At 37.6% G+C, this 17,711-nt stretch overlaps 1 protein-coding gene and 1 long non-coding RNA gene across 6 annotated transcripts in view; one reads left to right on the top strand and one right to left on the bottom strand.

Moving 5' to 3' along the window:
• Positions 1-17,711, bottom strand: part of RBM20 (RNA binding motif protein 20) — a 104,991-nt gene that overhangs the window by 70,837 nt on the left and 16,443 nt on the right. The window contains exon 1 of one of the 5 annotated variants that reach the window (XM_065843213.2): positions 10,511-10,641. The exons of the other annotated variants lie outside the window; for them this stretch is intronic. Coding sequence (XP_065699285.1) covers positions 10,511-10,524 — 14 coding nt within the window. The 5' untranslated portion in view covers positions 10,525-10,641. Of the gene's footprint in view, positions 1-10,510; positions 10,642-17,711 lie in introns of those variants that run through there. 5 annotated transcript variants of the gene reach the window in all.
• Positions 747-15,920, top strand: LOC139828570 (uncharacterized). The gene is made up of 3 exons (XR_011740337.1): positions 747-1,019; positions 1,581-1,947; positions 14,241-15,920. It is a non-coding gene; the product is annotated as an uncharacterized lncRNA (long non-coding RNA).

Genomic DNA, 17,711 nt, shown 5'->3' with positions numbered 1-17,711 from the left:
ACTTGGTGACCTCTTCACAAACCTCTCTCCAGCCTAACACAGGCCTGAATAAACCTAGCTCTTCCACAAACTGAAAAGAAAAAAAATATGCAAAAGCCTGTAAGTTGCCTTCAGGTAGCAAACTTCCAGAACAGGTGATGTTTCTCTTCTTGTTTGGGATGGCAGGTCTGGTTTTGGGTGGGTTATTTCTCAAATGTCACTCTTAATTACTAGTAAGCAAGTTGACCACAATTCTGACACTGACTTCAGAAGTCCACTACTTTCAACAAGGGTTTCATCCCTCTTTCATATTTCCTTTCTAACACTTTCTACATGAGTTATGGCGAACCCCCAGTTGCGACTGGCTGAGATGGGCAACCTCAGAACAAAACCCTGAGAAGGCCACTGAAAACCACAGGTAAATACTCGTTGTCTAGAAAGCTGAAATAGAGAGATCGTCCCTCAGTCTACAGGGAAATCCAGCCAGGCCACCAGGATCCTACTGATCCACCAAACAGCAACAACACAGCCAGGAACATAAAGTAGATACAAGTAACTCCCACACAATGGAGAACGTTGACTCCTTCTAGAGATTAAAGTAATGCAGTCTCCCTTTGCTGAGACCAATAACCAGGCTTTGTGATACAGATGCTTATTCACTGGAATCCAAACCAGACCTATCGGTTTGCTGTGCAAGAGTCACCCAAAATGCCCAACCTCAGATATTCCCAATGAGGCTGTACGCTCAAAACCATGGCCTGAGCACAGACAGCATTTCCCTATCCCCATGAAGCACCCAGGCAGGTGCCTTTTTCTTAGAGCTGACTATTACTGTTAATGACCCACATCAATGCTTTTCATGCTCATTTGGAAAAAAAAAAAAAAAAAGAAAACCAAAAGGCACAAGCCTTCAAGCCTTCTTAATTCTCTGCCATAAAACTTACATCTTAGCACAAAGAAGATTCCCATATGCGGAACACTCGTTTCATCTGTCATCAAGCTGCACAAAAAAAAGTCTGCTGCTCTTGACAAGCTAGAAGGTAAGAAAATGACTTTTGGTCCAGAGTGTCAGATGATATGGCAAACTCATCAATCTCATCGAGGAATCTCCTAAGAAATGCCACCTATAGGTGTTCATAAACCTGACACTGGTTTGGCTATATTCAATTACAAGCAAAGAAGGATAATTAAGCAGCTCATGATATGGAATGGCTAAAGCATGTGCAATCTTATTTATGTTCTTTGCACCTGTGTTTTCTACAGTTTAAATTATAATACTGATCTTTTAAACTGCACTCAGGGAATATCCCAGTTCATTCACATGAGACAGAGTAATATGTTCTATTTTTAATCAATATGTAAACAAAAAAGGATGCAATATCTTGTAGAGCCTTACCAGTAGCCAAATACATATATTGGCAAATTACTATTAAATTGTTTACTATTGTCTCAAGGCAACTTGAGTACTGCCAGAACTAGTCCGTGAGCCCAGTTTACTTGTCACTGTAATTCACCCCTTTGTTCTCTCCACATTTATTATCTTCTCTGTTGTATTTCAACTCGCATTATTTAATTCACAATATTATGGGAACCTCTTGTAGCTCATCTTTCAAACTGGACTGTAACCTCTACCCGCGTAAAGCCACAACTGCATTTCCCAATGCACGGAGCAACAAAACCACACGATCCTCGCTAAAGCCCTCTAATCCTTGACAAAGTCTTTGAGGTGTAGGCGGCTGCCCCCACTAGATGTGCACAGCGCCTACGGGAACAGCACCGCTCAGCCCGGCGCAATCCGCATCCCCGCAACGCTGAGAGCTCCGACTGCGAGGCCGTTGCTGCAGCCCCATGCCCTGGGATGCCTGACTGTCCTGCCTGTCCTGCCCGCCACCTCTCAAGCGATGCCACCGTGGAGTGAGCGGCAAGCAGCCCCTGTGCCTGGGGTCCCCTGCGCACACCTATGGCCAGGTGGGTCACACAGCAGGTTTGTCACAACTGCCCAGTTTTTTCTATCATCGACAGACTGTTCAGCCCCTAAACAACCTAGGAAAGACAATATTTTTACTGAGTTATTACATTTTTGATTACTTATTGCAGTATAACAGTGGATTATTGCATTGTCTGTCATTTCATCCTCTCTATATTTGTCCTCTCTATATCCTAATTCTTTATATTCCAGTCATTACTCTTGACAGATCTCACAGGAGTTATCAGCTATTTCCCAGGTATTTTTTTTGTGTGTGTATCCCTTAAAACTACTAGGAAAGAAAGCACTGATAATCGGTCGGGATATATTAAAAACAAATCTAGTGCAAACTCTATTTTTTGAAAAAGCCAGCTAGGTTCAAGCCTCCTAAATTCACCTCAAAAGAAAAAAAAAAAAAAAAACCAAAACACCAAACAAAAAGACCCAAAACAAACATCATGTACAAAAGAAAGAAGAGATTGTATGATATGTGTGTATCTGGACAGGGAATTCGTGACACATGCAATGCTTCTGTATTTCCATTCCATTTTAAAGTGTACTGGTAACACACTATGGAATTTTTGTACGGTGAACACTTTCTCTTAAGTTAGAAGAACAAAACTGGCTCCATAAAGGAAAAGTATAGCTATTCAATTGAAAGGAAATTAAACTCCTTTCAATATATTTAAATGCACGCAAAGTTAAACAAAGTTTTTAACCTTCAAAATTTGACATTAAAAACATTTTAATAGCTAAACATAAACATTAGTTGACTTCTGTACTATAACATGTGGATTAATTATAATTTACAGTATTTATGTAATACAGCTTTTATACATCCCCCCAAAAAATCTAATGCCAAACACATCAAAGACTTGGCTGACATTAAAAGCTCGTATTGTTCAACTGTGGTAGTATACTGACATTTAATTATAACATCCAAATACTCTTACATTCATTGCGTGTACCCTCTGGACAGCACAGAAAAAGACTTACTGAACTCAGTGAGGATTTTAAGAAAATTTACTTCATTGCCAGCATTAATATGAACATAGTAACCTCAAAGAAACAGAAATTTTGTAACATTTTAACTACGCTCATATGCCGCTGAAGTGCCCTGTTCAATAGATTCGGTGTTTTTCCTCACCGTCATTCAATGATCCTTCATCTTTGCTATGCTTCTGTTATATTGTGTCTCTTAGAAATACAGAAAAATATACTTAAAAACTACTAAAAAAATTACTTCAAAAATATTTGACTGAAAAGGATAAAATGTGTCAGTTCAAGCCATGTCTTACTATTTTTAAAAAACAAGATTCTAACATAAACAATTTACTTTTAGGGTATTCACAAAGAATGGGATGGCTTTTAAATAAGCTGTTTCTTCTATAACAGTGAACTTCTAGGGAAAATTTCCTTGTACATTTTTCCAAAAAGCCAACAGTGTAGCAGCTTCTAACTACGTGCGCAGCTCAAACCTCTCAGAACAGCAATATAGAAAATCAGTTTTCTTAAATGTTGAATAGACTGCAAGCAGTATGCTAATGGAAAATTATTCTACAAGTTATAGATACAGTTATATTCTATGGTACTGTCTGCCAAGTAATTAGAAAAATCTCTGTTATATACAAGTGTTTTTGGTTTTAATTGTTACTTCCCCCCCCCCCACGTCTCTACCTTGTATTTTGTTCCACAGAAAAAAGCAGTGCATACCCAGTTTTAAATTACAAAGGATTACGAAGTGTTGAGACTGTCAAAAGAAAGAGTGAAGGTAAACTCTGAGCCAGATTAACACAAATGCTTTGTCACCTGGGTTTTCCTCTCACCACCTAATTTCATAGGGTTTTTTCCATTCAAAATATTCTCTGCTTCTTAAATTTAAAAGTAATCCTTCAAACAATCTTACTGTTATCTTTATTTGAACTGATGAAGTAGGAATGTCCTGTGCTGAAGTTTCAGTATTTTGCAGACTTCTCTGTTGAGGAGGATGTAACCAGCCCAACTGACACATTAACTCTACTGTAGTTCATGGGAATTTAAAGATTTTCTTTCAAGATTACAATTATACAAGAGATGAAATTGAACCTTCATTCTTTACAATCGAAACTGACTTCTAAACCAACCAAGCTTTACAATTCTGAACACATCGTTCAGACTCGTATTTGAGAAAAATCAGCAGAAACTCAGCAGACCAAAAAAACCACGAACATCCTTAACATTTGGTATTTACCATAAAAATGAAACAACAAGAATTAATGTACTCGATTGCCTCTCAATCCGTACTGCATACCCTCCTTAATAGACAGGGGGTTTATTTCAATATTAAAACCATCAAACACAAGTCGATGAACTTTTAAGATTACATGCTACAATAAATGACGAATAGTGAATACAAAAAGCAGTCATTAACATACTCACCTACTAGTTTCAAGAACACATAATTACTGTCAACCTTCCCATTTCAGAGTTTTCCTGCAAACTTTAAAATTCCAGAAATAAAGACGACTGTAACCACATTTTTTACTATGACTCCTTTCTAAAAATATATTGTAACGTATTCTGAACCAGATTCTTTATGTTTATATCAAGAAATTCTACATTTATTAATATGCAGTTAATTAGGCCACTGATTGAAAGAAACTATCTTTGAAATACAAAGCAGAGCTTTTGTAAGTTGCCCAGACAAGTTTCATTATTGCTGTTCCAGAGATCTAGAAGTGTTAGAGCCGGGACATGGTAGCCCATTATTGTTTCCCCATTGCAAATTAAACAAACAAAATAAAAGAAACCAAACAAATCCTCTTGACGTTATATACAGAGTCCTAAGACAGCTTTAATCAAATGAAACATCACTACTCATTTGAAATTGTTGACAGGATTCACCAACAGTATCTTTAGTTGAAAACAGACAGATGAATAATTTATACGACAAAGCCTAGAAACAATTTTCCTTTCACAAATTTTCCACCAAAATATTTCTTCTTCTTTTAATTAGCTAGCCAATTATCTGAGTAACTGCTGAATCACATTCTGTTAAAGCTGACTGACAGTATGGTGCACTTGGGCCATTTTCATTGCACGTTGATTGCAGGAAACACTTTCAGGCTTTACTGAAAAAGCACGGCTATTGCAGTTCACTTTCAAGCACAGAACGACATTTCCTTAAGCAACCTGGCTGTGTGCTTAGTGTTCTCTGCTCTGTTGGACATCTACACAAGTGAAATCAACTTAAACTGAAGGCAATTAACAAAAAATAAAGGTATAAATTATATACATTTGCTTATGAAATTCTGAGTGGATACTGAAATGCACTAAAAATTACTCAAAGAATTTTTTGGTAACTTTTTTTTTTTTTTTTTTAATAAAAACAAAAATCAGGCTAAACAGCCACCCAGAAGTTATTTGGTGAAATTATTTTACAGCTTTCCAAAGGAGGTGAATGGGTTAAGATTTTAGGGTCCAGATCCTTCAGTGGAAAATCTGCCCTAACACTTTTTTTCCACAGCACATGGAAACTCAGCCGCGAAAGGCATTTAGTCGATCAGAAATCAGCTCCAGTGATAAGCTTCAAATGCTGGGTCTGGCAATTCCAGGTGTTCTCAAAGCCGTGTTGGCATCACAGATGGAGAGGATTTTTACCCTTCCCCACATCCTGTTTTAAAAAGCAGATGTGGGGGCTCCCAGGACCCTGACAGACAACTCTTTGTTCCCACTTGACTGGAGGGCGTCCAAGTATTCTTGCTAAAGAAAATGGGGTTTCTGTGTCCCAGTTGTGCTACGAATGAAAAAAAAACACTAATGCCACAGGCTCTTTAGGGGCACTTTTTGATAAGAGTGGCCAAGATCACCAACACCTCCACAAGTCCGTCAGTTGATTGATTTTAAGGTCATTTTTTTGTTGTTTTTCTCTCAAGCCCAAAAATATAAGTAAATGAATTTCCTCTAAGGTAACAGCTCTAAGATTTAAGATCCATCACGGAGAATTAATTGGGCTTGGGCTTCAAATTGTCCCATGTCAGTTATTCAAAAAGTAGTATTTGAAATCACTAACTGAATCAAATGCAATTATTTTCCTGCTCAACAAAGCCAAGATTCCCATTCTTTCTTTAGTCATTTTACTGAAACATTTAGTAGTGGGCTGTTTAACAAAGCTTAATACTGGACATTAATATCTATTTTGCTCAGATACCAGGGCGTGTGGGGAGGGTTACCTGACGTGTTCGCTCAAGCAAAGATTCAGAAAAAGAACTGTTAGTGGTAAAAAGGACTAACAAATAACAAACAGAAAACCCCAAACCAACTGTCTTTGGCAACTTCACACATGAATACAATTCTGAGAGAAATGAACGGGAGTCTCTAAAATATTTCTTTCTAAAAGCCCACCATGATATATGATGAAGAGACAGGAAGGAATATAAAATGTATTTGCAGATTCCTGGCAAAAAAGAGTTAACACTCCTTGCTGCTTTTTGGGGGTAGTAAGATGGAATATATTTATTGGTATAACAGGATTTCTAAGACTGCATGATTTGCTTAGTTGTATGCCTATAATGCCTATGTACTGGGTCAAAAGATACATGGAAAGAACTGTTCCAGAGCTAATTATTCACGAGGAATATAATTCCTTCTTGGTTTTACCAGTGTACCTTAACAATGGCTTCAGAGTATTTTTAAAAGATTAATAAACCTCATGTTCTATTAAGATGATATTTGATACATTGCGTAAATGAGTGTTTTGCAGCTGAAACTCCTTCACAGGTTCCCTTACTGCACTGTATGCAGCAGGTCACTGCTAGAACTAGAAAGCTTTAGCTCATAGTTTAGCAGCTCCAGTCTTAAGACATACAGTGCTGCATCAGCAACAAGATTATTGGATTCTCTTTGCCACTCCATTTACTTGGAAACACTATACTCAAACTATACTGAAGATCAGCAATAAAATCCATTAAAAAGAAATTTCTATAGTTTTCACTCCAGGTAAAACAAAAGTAGAAAAAACACGGGTCATTGCTTTAGAAAATAAACTCCTATTGAAGGGACCGCTAAATACCACTGAAGTAATCCATCACATTCAGCACAATTCTAATACTCTGCTGACCTGTATTACTTGTTTGATACGTTAAGAGCCTGAAAGTTGGGCTTTGGTAAATTTAAAAAGTCACCATGACAAATTTCAACAAAGAAAATCGTGATATGTTGTGAATGTTAAGCCATTTCTACTACCCAAACAGAACATTTTGGGTGTTTAAATCCTTGAAGGTAGGTGGCTTAAAGAAATCACAGCTCTCCAAGTGGAGAGGTGGAAAGGATCCGGCTGGGACCAAAGCAGCTCATTCTTTAACAAAGCAGTTCTTTAACAAAGCTCCTTTTGCTTCTCTTTTTCTCCTCTACACTTTTTTCTTTTTGTGAGTTTCAAGACAGGTAAATGACACCAAGAAAAGATAAAGACTTCCATACGGCAGCTCTGCAGGTCTCTAACCAGAAAACACATACAGTCCTCTGGATAACAGATAGTACACTTTTCAGCATTTAAACATTTCCGTATCTAAGCATCTAGTCCTGGGCATCACTGGGGATTCATCTACACTTAAAATGCATAAAATTAAAAAGTGCTTCAGAGCAGTCTGTGCTGCTAAATTTGTAATTTTTATAAGAGTATTTAACAAATCTATGTAGCCAGAACTACAAGCTCCCAGGACAAGGAGTGACCAAGTTGTGCAATTTGGATGTTTTAGTTAACACAAGCAGGATTGTATCCTACTTAATACAGGAGTGGCACTCATGGGGATGACTGCAACAGAAACAATTTATCATTATAGCAAATAATAAGATACACTGTTGACATTTTCCTAAAGGATATGAAGATCTTTGCCACTAGAGGAAAATATGGGCATAATTATGCTGCCATTTATTCTCTAGTTTTAACGTAATTCCTGTTTTTCACCTGAGACTGCAACTGAAAATATTATCTATAGTGATATAAATAAGAAGTACAATATCAAGGAATATCTGTTCAGCTCTTTAACTACTTGTTAATCTTACTCAATACCAACATGTAACACTTGTTTCCATTTGCTACAGAAATATTTTGAGTCAGATTATCATTAGTCACATCTCATAAAACTCTTTCCAAACATTTTAAACCAGTTCACACAAAACCTTATGAGACTAATATTGCAGGTAATGAAAATTTAGACATACATCAGTTAAGACACTTAAGATATCCAGGGAAGACATAAATGAGCTACAGGACTGTGTGAACTGCTACTGTGATGACCATGTTTTCTCAAATTAAGAGTTTATACTGAAAGAGAAAATAATTTCCATTTCCCTTTGTTCAAAGTAGTATTTCCTCCTCATACAGAGATTTGCATCCATTGTCTAATAAGATTATATAGATGCAGGTGTTAAATAGTAGCTTCTGCCAGGCTGCACTAATGCAAGTTCAAATAGATATTATTTGTCGCCTTTTGTTTTTCAGGTGTAATTCATCACTATTGCTGATTACACAATGATTTTTCATGTCAGTATGCGTGCCAACAAATAGCATTTAAAAAGTCAGTAACCACTGACAAAAAGAAAACTCCATGTTGCTACATGAGGAAAGTATTCTGGTAATATTCTCCATGGTGTGATTAAGGTGAAGAGACAGAGGTAACTTAACTACTATTAATAATTACATATTTATACAGACTGAATGCGCTAAAGAGCATTTTGTTTTCTACTAACATATAAGCTCATTCATTCGCACCTTCTCCTTCAAAGTCCTGCTCTAATTTTGCAAATGTGTCTTTAGATAGGGAACCATTTACCAGTTAAACACCCATATTGAATCAATTGTTTCTTCTCTTTGCCTCCTTGCCTCCAGTAAAAGAGTTGTTATTATATGAAAGAGGCTGAAAACAGATGACAAACTATCATTCTGCCCAAAACACCAATATTTATCCGTAGTGATACTGTAAAAATAAAAGGCTATGTGTGACATCTTAAGAGGTTTTTTTTTTTTTTGAGTTGACACTAATTTCTGATGGAAAACTGTGCATTATATTTAGCTGCAGATTTCTTAAATTTTCACAGTGTTACAGTTTGTTTACACTACTTTGTTCTAGTTTTAAAACCCAATATAAATAAAGCCAATTACGACATGTAATTTGTTTGTCACAAACAAAGATGGAGTAGTAACTCTGCAGTTAAACTGCTTTGCTCTTTCAACAGCATGAGGTCCAAGAATTTGGGATGGGGGGCAATGTCCAGCCAAGACACTAAACGGTTAAACAAAGAAAATAATTTAACACAATGTGAGTGAATCTGGCTACTACCAGCCTCCAGCACACACCAAGCACTCTTCACGCGTTCTAATGGTTTGCACAGAACTCAGTGTGCTCCTTCTATTCACCATTTTGAAGTTTCGTTCAATTTCTTACCTTTATGAAGGCATAGAATTGCATTTTAGCTGCTTAGCTAATAGTAAATCTTAAAAAAAAAATGCACGTGAATAACTTTTACTTAAATAAAACACTATGTAATTGCAGTGGTCCTCCTTAAAATAAACAAACAAAATAACTGTTTAATTAAAACTTTCCCAAATGTACTTTTCCTGAAAGTACACCTACTAAAGAAAAACAATAAATAAGTAAATACATAGATGAGGAGGTGTATCAAATATTTGATACTTGCAAGTTGTTTATGCTTACATAACGCAAATTTATGATTTTAATACATCTCTATTTAACAAAGCACTGTGGAAGGCAACATGTGTTTCTACGGCTTCCCAGTCCCACCAGCAGTGTCCTCCCCCAGTTTCACCCCACAGCCCTGTGCTCACAGAGCCTCACTAGCAACTTCAATGAGCATCCTTAAAAATAGAAAAAGAAGTTCATGACTTCTCCTATCTAGGTGTTTTAAATACCAGCATTATCAAGCAGTCACCCCAAGACCCAGGAAGGATAAGGATATGTTGTCAGCAAAGGTAAAAAGAAGATAAGGTCTTCAGTGCCCACCCCCTGCCCTGACAAAATCCAGGGCTTGATATTGGTCTCCAGGTCAAAAATAGACCGTCTGCATCTGACAGCAGCAGAGAACATTTCCACAGTTATCTCATTGTTAGTTGTTTTGCAAACCACATTAAGCACTTCACATAACGGCATCCCTATCTGCTGTAACCCATTTGGAAACAACAGCTCTGAATCATGCTCGAGAAAAAGCGTATTTGCCAAGGGCAATAGGAACAATTAAGAAAAATAAATCCTACCTCTGAGTCCTTTCTCCTATGTCTGTGCATTGTGCTTCAATAAAAGTAGATATAATCTTTACAAATGCCACCACTATCCCATTCACAAGAATTAAAACCAAAACCCATAGACCTTCATCTGCCTTTGCTAATAGCACAATAATATAACACACTGGAGACACAAACGCTTCTATCAAAAGATTGAGCAGCTACAGACAGCAGTAAGATATCCTACGTTCTCTTCCTTTCCATAGGAAAGAAAATTCATTAATTATTAAACATTATTCTAAGTAATAACAACAAACTAATATAATTAAGTTAAATGAATACGCTACCTTTTCTGATCCATTATCCTTACTTTTGAGCTTTTCCTCTTACTGATAGAAATTCAGTAATTCCCCATGTTCTTGCCGAGCACTCACGTAAGTTCGCAAGGTTCGACTGCACGCGGCGTCCCAGCCAGTATAGCTTAAATCTCCAACAGCCGGCAAGCCCAGCAAGATAAGCACTGGCCTATGGAAAGTTTATCTTTTGAAAGGGAACAGGATGCTTGAAACACAACTTAAGGCCAGGACAGTCTGCAAATTAATGTTTTGTTATACTTTGTAGATTAGCAATCAAGTAAATACATTTACGAGATCATCTGCCAGGTTCCACTAGATGTTACCAATTACTAATCAGTTCATTTAATCTATTTCGAACAGGCAGGTATTGGACCCACATTTTCTTCACCACAGATTTTTATAATTTCATAACAAAATTAAACAAGCTAATTTTCGAGATACACAATTTAACTAATAAAAAGATGGTGTGCTTTTTAGCTGAAACATGCAGATTTCTTTGCAAAACAGCAGAACGAAGCTTTTTTTTTTTTTGCAAGACTGTCTTCCATAAGAAACCTTTTCCTTTCTGTTTTGAGAAAAGTCCTTTGATTTTATTTAAAAATAGTATGTTCTAGATTCTATAAAGTGAGCACTGATAGGCTTTTCTTGAAGACTATACAATAACCAATTTCTGTAATGTTTTTTAAATTCAAAGTCAGAAACCAAGTTTTAAAAACACCTTACTAAGTTGTAATAGCTTAAGAATTCTGCAGCATTACTAGATCACATTGTTGCATGAAGACATTTTCACTATAAGAACTATTGAAAGATGATTTTTAAAACTGCACAAGAAAAAATTTCTACTTGCATTTTACTCAAAATTTCTAGTAAAATAGAATTCTACCAATAACCTTGATGTTAAACAGAAAGGTTTAGAAAATAACTAACACAATACCTTCAGGTACAGTGGGATTCTGAGGTACTGAACAGTTGCAAACCGAACAAAAATTTCATTACATCAAGGGGCAAAATCATCTGTATACAGTAAATGAAATGACGGGTATTATTCAGCCATATGTCTCTGGTCACAATTAACAAAGTATCAGCGTATAGAACAGGATCCCTATGACACCAGATGAAATTAGCATTATTCCATGAAATTTATTCTTGGATGTGTATATGTTCTTATTTAAAAGATTGGTAATCACAAATTTAAATAGTTATTTCCAAGCCTGATTTAAACAAAAGCAAAACAAAACCAAACCAAACAAACACACACACAAAAACAACAACAACGAACCACAACCATTGAATATTTAAAAATAAAAAAGCGCAACGTTATGGAGGTTCAGAGACACCTAAATCTCCTTCACATGATATATTTTTAGTTTAGAAGTGATAAATAATTTCACCTGCCAGTCTCGAATCTGAGATTCTAACCCTGAAGGGACTTCCCTTTGCCAGAAAAGTAAACTGCTTTTGGAAGATATGTTTTTTTTCAGTGATATACAATCCTTTCGATAGGATACAGGCACAAAAATGTATTTTCCTTCTGCACTACATATTCATATATACAAGAATGTGAAATGATTTAAACCACTAGTAAGCCAGTATCTCTGAGAAGGTAACAGCTTCTCATAACTTAAATTTCTGTGTTCAACATACCTAGAGATTAGGCACAAAAACGGGAAATTTTTGCAATCACCTTCAAGAACAGAATACACTGATATAGTAAGCAAGAATAAGCTATAATATGAGCAAATATGAGACACCATTTCATTGAATGATCTCTAAATAGAAAATATTTAATTATAGTACAATTGTCTGATGTGCCACAGTATGTTATTGTTGATTGATGGATAAACATGAGTGATTGTCCATTTTGCTTGTCCCATCACTCCTCCATAACCTACTCAAAGGAGTTTCTGCATAGAACAAGACTTCTGCATGGTTATCAGTTTACCCGTATCTATTATCTATGGGGATAAATAAGTAATGGAGTTTGATATCATATTCTATGATTTTTGCAAAAAATATTCTTCTTTCTGTAAGTAGAACAAAAGATTGAACAGACCCCGTCACTTCATAAAGACCTCCGTCTTTAAACTGAAAAAGGGCAAGGTTAATATGTACAACATGACGTTTAAAGACTAAAATAAATGATTTATGCAGGAGAAGTGACTTATGCTTTACTCTGTAGCTTTCCCATAAAAGTTACGGTTTGACGTAGTTGATTTAGATAAACATAGCTCCTAGGAAACAATGACAAAATATGGTACCGCATTACTGATTAACAAAAATTTCCTAATTTGAATTAAATAGAACTTGGGGGCTGAGATAGGAAGAAAAACATAATTAAGAATTTCAAAGGAATGTTTGCAACATTAAAAAAATCTTACTTGCGTCTGAATAATTTTTTTAACCAATTGCTGCTAAAAAGATCTTGTACTACTTCTGCAACTGAAAAGCTGCATGGAAGTGTTGCAACCATATTATGCATAAAGAATTTACTTCTAGACAGACAGCCTTTACGCTTACAGACAACTTCTTTCTCTTAAAATGAGAAGATGACTGTAAAAATCACAAAAAGCCTCAGGGTAGTAAAATCTTTTAAAAACGCTGTATTTCGATCAACTGATTTTCCTACTGGCAGTAACGCTTTAAACTGCAGAGGAATTTAAAAAGCTGTCCCAACATATCGAAACCAAACTCAGAACATCTTAACAAATTTCTCAAGTTTCTATGACTAATAGTGTATCACAGAGTTGATAGTTATGGGCTAAATGCAATCCTGACCTTTTGCGCTTAACGGCTCCGAGACCCGCGGTCTGTGCGCTGAGCCAACACAAAGTCTACGCTTACAGCAGCGCTCTGCAAGCCAAAAATCCTTCCAGGCAGGATTTCAACTTGTTTTATACAGGCTCTTTAAAACACAGGAAAGGGCTCCCCACTCCTCCCGGGAAGGCAATGTCTTTTATAGTCGCTCCCTCCTTCATCAAAGTCAAATTTTCTTGGAGTAGGGACCATATAGTGCCAGAAAAACGCTGTTAATAGAGCGTTTTCAGGCCTTTGATCAATGTTACAATTCCAGTACATAAAGTTTTGTCTTTCTATCAACTCTGAAAACCTCTGGCTTCTCTCAGACAAACAAATATTGACTTCCCATTCCCACCACCTTAAAGCAAGTCAGTGGGCTGGATTCCTGAGCAGAAAGCTCTCCAGGTGTCAAATCTACTGTGATTCTCTATGGTGTTTCTTCTAAACAGGAAAAAGCGATGGATATTTCTTCTTTGTGCTTTATACACAAGGTCTAGCTGCTGAGGAAGAAGCAGACAATTCTTACATAAAAGGCTAAAACCAAAGTTTGGTAGAGGAGAAACTAGGAATCAGGCAGATCAGGACACGACAGCACATCAGGAATACTAGAAAAATATTGTGTGGCAGAAAACATGAAGGAAAAGTTACTGAGGAGTAGGGGAGGAAAGTGAGAAGGGCTGCAGAAGAAGGGCATGGAAACATCACCCTTTCAGGACTCCTTCCCTTTCTCTGTCCCCTTTCCCAGCCCTTATTTCACTGGAGAGCCCATGTTCACATACTCTTTGCAAAAGATGTGGAGAAAGAGGCGAAGAGGCTGTGCAGAACTGAGCCCCCTGGACTTGGAGGAATATTTAATGAAAAATATAATTATCTCTCTGCTACTCTTCAATTTCCTAAAGCCACTGTCATTTATTTTGTTTCACAGGACAAGCCATAGAAATCAAAACAGCAAAGCCCATTAACCACCAGCAACACTGCAGTGAGCAAAGACAACTTGAGTCAACAAACATGCGTGGACTGACTATGAACAACAAATGCTCCTTAAAAGCAGCTGAAGATCATCAGGAAACTGTAAAAAAGAGACATGTGCATCATGTATACCTCTTTCCCATCTCCCCTGCATGGGGGTGTTTTGACACTGAACTGGGGAATTCCCCAGAGACAGGGTAAAGGAAAAATAAAAACAGCTTCCAGCCAAGCAACGCCAGGCATGATAAAAACCAGTTGAGGAAGTCACTGCTTAAAACAGTAAGACATAGCAAGCTGTTAAAATGACAATTGTGTTGGAAACTACTCTTTTTCCCAGTGTTTCTCAGCTCCTGTTCAACCCTCCTTGCCTGAGCACATACAGACAGGATAGAAAGCGCCATTCCAGATCGGATGAACCAGCCCAGCGATGTATGTCCTACCAAAGGCAGTCTACAGGCAACTGCTCCATGGATGGTGAGACAACCACAAGATATTAAACCCACTTCAGGAAATTTTCACCTCCTTTCCAGAAGCTAGTTCATGCCATGTATTTAGGCTTCTTATTATTCTTATCTCCATCCCATTTTTCTGGGCTTCGCCAAAGAGCAGGATAGCCTAAAAAAGTGTGTACAAAGCCCACCCTACAGGATAACTGTCAATAGATTTACTACACCAGCCTTAATGTCCCCTGAAGACTTCTTGGACACAGGTTCAAATGAGAAACCCTACACAGCTGGATGTAGGGATGCACAGGGAGCTGCTGCACCCCATGTACTCCTCAAATCCTGCCTCTGCACAGCACAACTGCACCTGTCCCAATGCAGGATGCCTGGCGCCTTCAATTAATGCTGAGAAAATCCTGAGCAAAGTACCTACTTAAATTTGATGGGTTTGCCATTTAAAAGATGGTCTGTCAGCCTAATAAAAGCACTAGTTAGTAAACAACATTATTGCACAAACACTGGCAGAATTATGAGCAACTGCAAGCTGCAATTACTTTGACCTTAGTCACCATGCCCACACAACCAGTGATGCTAGTGCTGTGGTTTAATTTCAGATCAATGCAAACAACAACTATCAAACATTCCCATCACTTCTCCAAAGAGGAATCACCATTACCCAGTTCTGCTAGAGAAATTTACAATTGAACAGATGTAAACTACTTCATAGCCCTGAGGAAAATGGAATTCATTCACCAAAGTGTAGCTTGAGCTAAGCTAATCCGAGTTGCGTATCTAGTTTTTGCAGAGCTTTGAGTAGCAATCAATCTTCCTACATTCACCAACAAGTGATTTGTTAATCTGCAGTTTTCATAATGTAATAAAGAACAGTTGGATTAACCAGCTATCGTCATAACAGCCTGATGAGCTTCTTAAAGTCTCTTGGTTACTTATTGGGTATGACAGAGTACACAGTGCAGTGAAACAAACTGAGCAGTATGGATTACATCATGTTCTGCCATCTGGAAAACATTATAAGATAACCACTAATACTGTGAAGTATCCTGAATCCATTCTTCATTTATAACACAACCACTTGAGCTCCAGAAAGAGCATCTGAAGAACGATTTGTAAAATATGTTACTGAAATCTTAACTACAATATTGTTTTAAATAAAAACCATATCTAAGTACAAATTTGAATTTCAGCTTATATCCTTAACTGATTATATACTGATACAAATCTTTACTAATAATTTCTCTTCAAATCCATTCCTGCAGTAGAGTAGTTAGGTCAGCAAAGCCATACTGGGATACAGCTCCCCAGGACCAGCAAGGTGATTTGAAGACTCCCCAGTAACTGATTAGCAACTTCTATTAGTTATGCAGCAAGATCAAAAAGTGTGATGGCATTTGACAGTAACACAGAAATTCAAGTTCACTGCCCCAAACAGCTCAGTGAGCGGGTGGGACAGGCTGGCAGCAGACAGAGCCACTGCAGTCATGGGGCTACAGGTTATTCCTGTGCTATACATTATTCCTGTGCTGGTAGGGGCAGTGCTCACAGTCAGCTGCTGAAGAGAAATGCTGCCTGAAGAATGCACCGAAGAGCAACTCAGCAGCCAAGCATTGTGTTTTGTGTAGTCACAGTTCCCTCTAGCATCACCTACTTCTCCCATCAGGAATGCCCAGCAACCTGTGTGACTTCTGGCCCGTGATGCACATCCTGCAGGGCTCGGTCACGCTGCCAGAGAGGCCAGACATGTTCCTTGCCAGCAAGGGTCTAACACCACTTCTGACACGTGAAGCACAACAGCACTTAGATCCATTTCTGTAAAATTTCCTCCATGGCTGAAAGCCAACAAGGGCCAACATGCAGCAGTTTAGTTTCACAGTGGATCCGCTTCACCCGTAGCCCTGGGCTGACATCCCACTGTGCTCCTGGAGATATTTTGTTCAGGAAGACAAAGTCAAGCCCTTGACAGGGCAACCAGCAGAGACCTCAACAAATGAAATCTCTGGGCTGGCTTTCCCAGGCAGCCATTCACATCTTACTTTCAAGACTTTAGTATCCCTAAGGAGATATGCAAGAGGGTTATTATCCACAGCTCGAGAAAACATTTATGTATGTATATATATACGCATAAAAACGTATGCATACATACACACACACTCTCTATACAAAGCTGTGCTCATACAACATTCTCAGCTCTTCCACAATCCCCAACCCTCCAAACAGTCAGGTCAAGCTAATCTCATCACAGATTTAATATCAGTGTGGTAAAACCTATGGAAGGAGTACCTCATAGAAGGTGCTGTAAAAGTTAAGCCATGCCACAGGCCATGCAATTATCTATAATCTCAGCTGACAGAAAAGCCAAAGTGCTGGCAGGAATTTGAAGCAGTTGAGGTTGGTTTATTTTTAAAATTATGCCTTGAAAATATAAAGACAGTTTCCATCGTACCAATGCTTTGACCCAAACTGCCCCAGAAATGTAGTAAGAAACCAATAGACCTCTTGGACAACCCAGTTTATAATTCACATCATTGTCCTGACAGTTTCTACACAATACCCTGGTTAAAGGAGCACAGGTCTTTTTAGAGGACACAACAGATGTGTGGGAGACCACAACAGGGTGTTTATAAGTTGGGAAAGGTTAGCAATATTAATAGCTAAAATTGTGAATGATCTCTAAAATAGGAGTTCCTTAAATAAGTATAACTGTATATAAGTGCACAAACAAACACATACACACATAAAAATGTTGATACATTACCTATATATTTATTACTAATGTTGAGATGTTTTCTATTCCACCTGCATGATATGCTACACAAGAAAGATATTTCCTCTGGTTTCATTATCAGGTCCCATGACAGGAATCTTTGTATTATTTAGTACATTTTAGTGAACACCACTTTATGACCTGGTTCTTTAGTTTTATCACCCAGTTAAATAAATACATTCCATGGGCCATTTTTGGAAAT

The sequence above is a fragment of the Patagioenas fasciata genome, chromosome 8 (assembly GCF_037038585.1).
Source record: "Patagioenas fasciata isolate bPatFas1 chromosome 8, bPatFas1.hap1, whole genome shotgun sequence".
NCBI lineage: Eukaryota > Metazoa > Chordata > Aves > Columbiformes > Columbidae > Patagioenas > Patagioenas fasciata.
The sequence above is the reverse complement of the archived record's forward strand: the minus strand, read 5'-3'. Positions and strand labels throughout refer to the sequence as shown.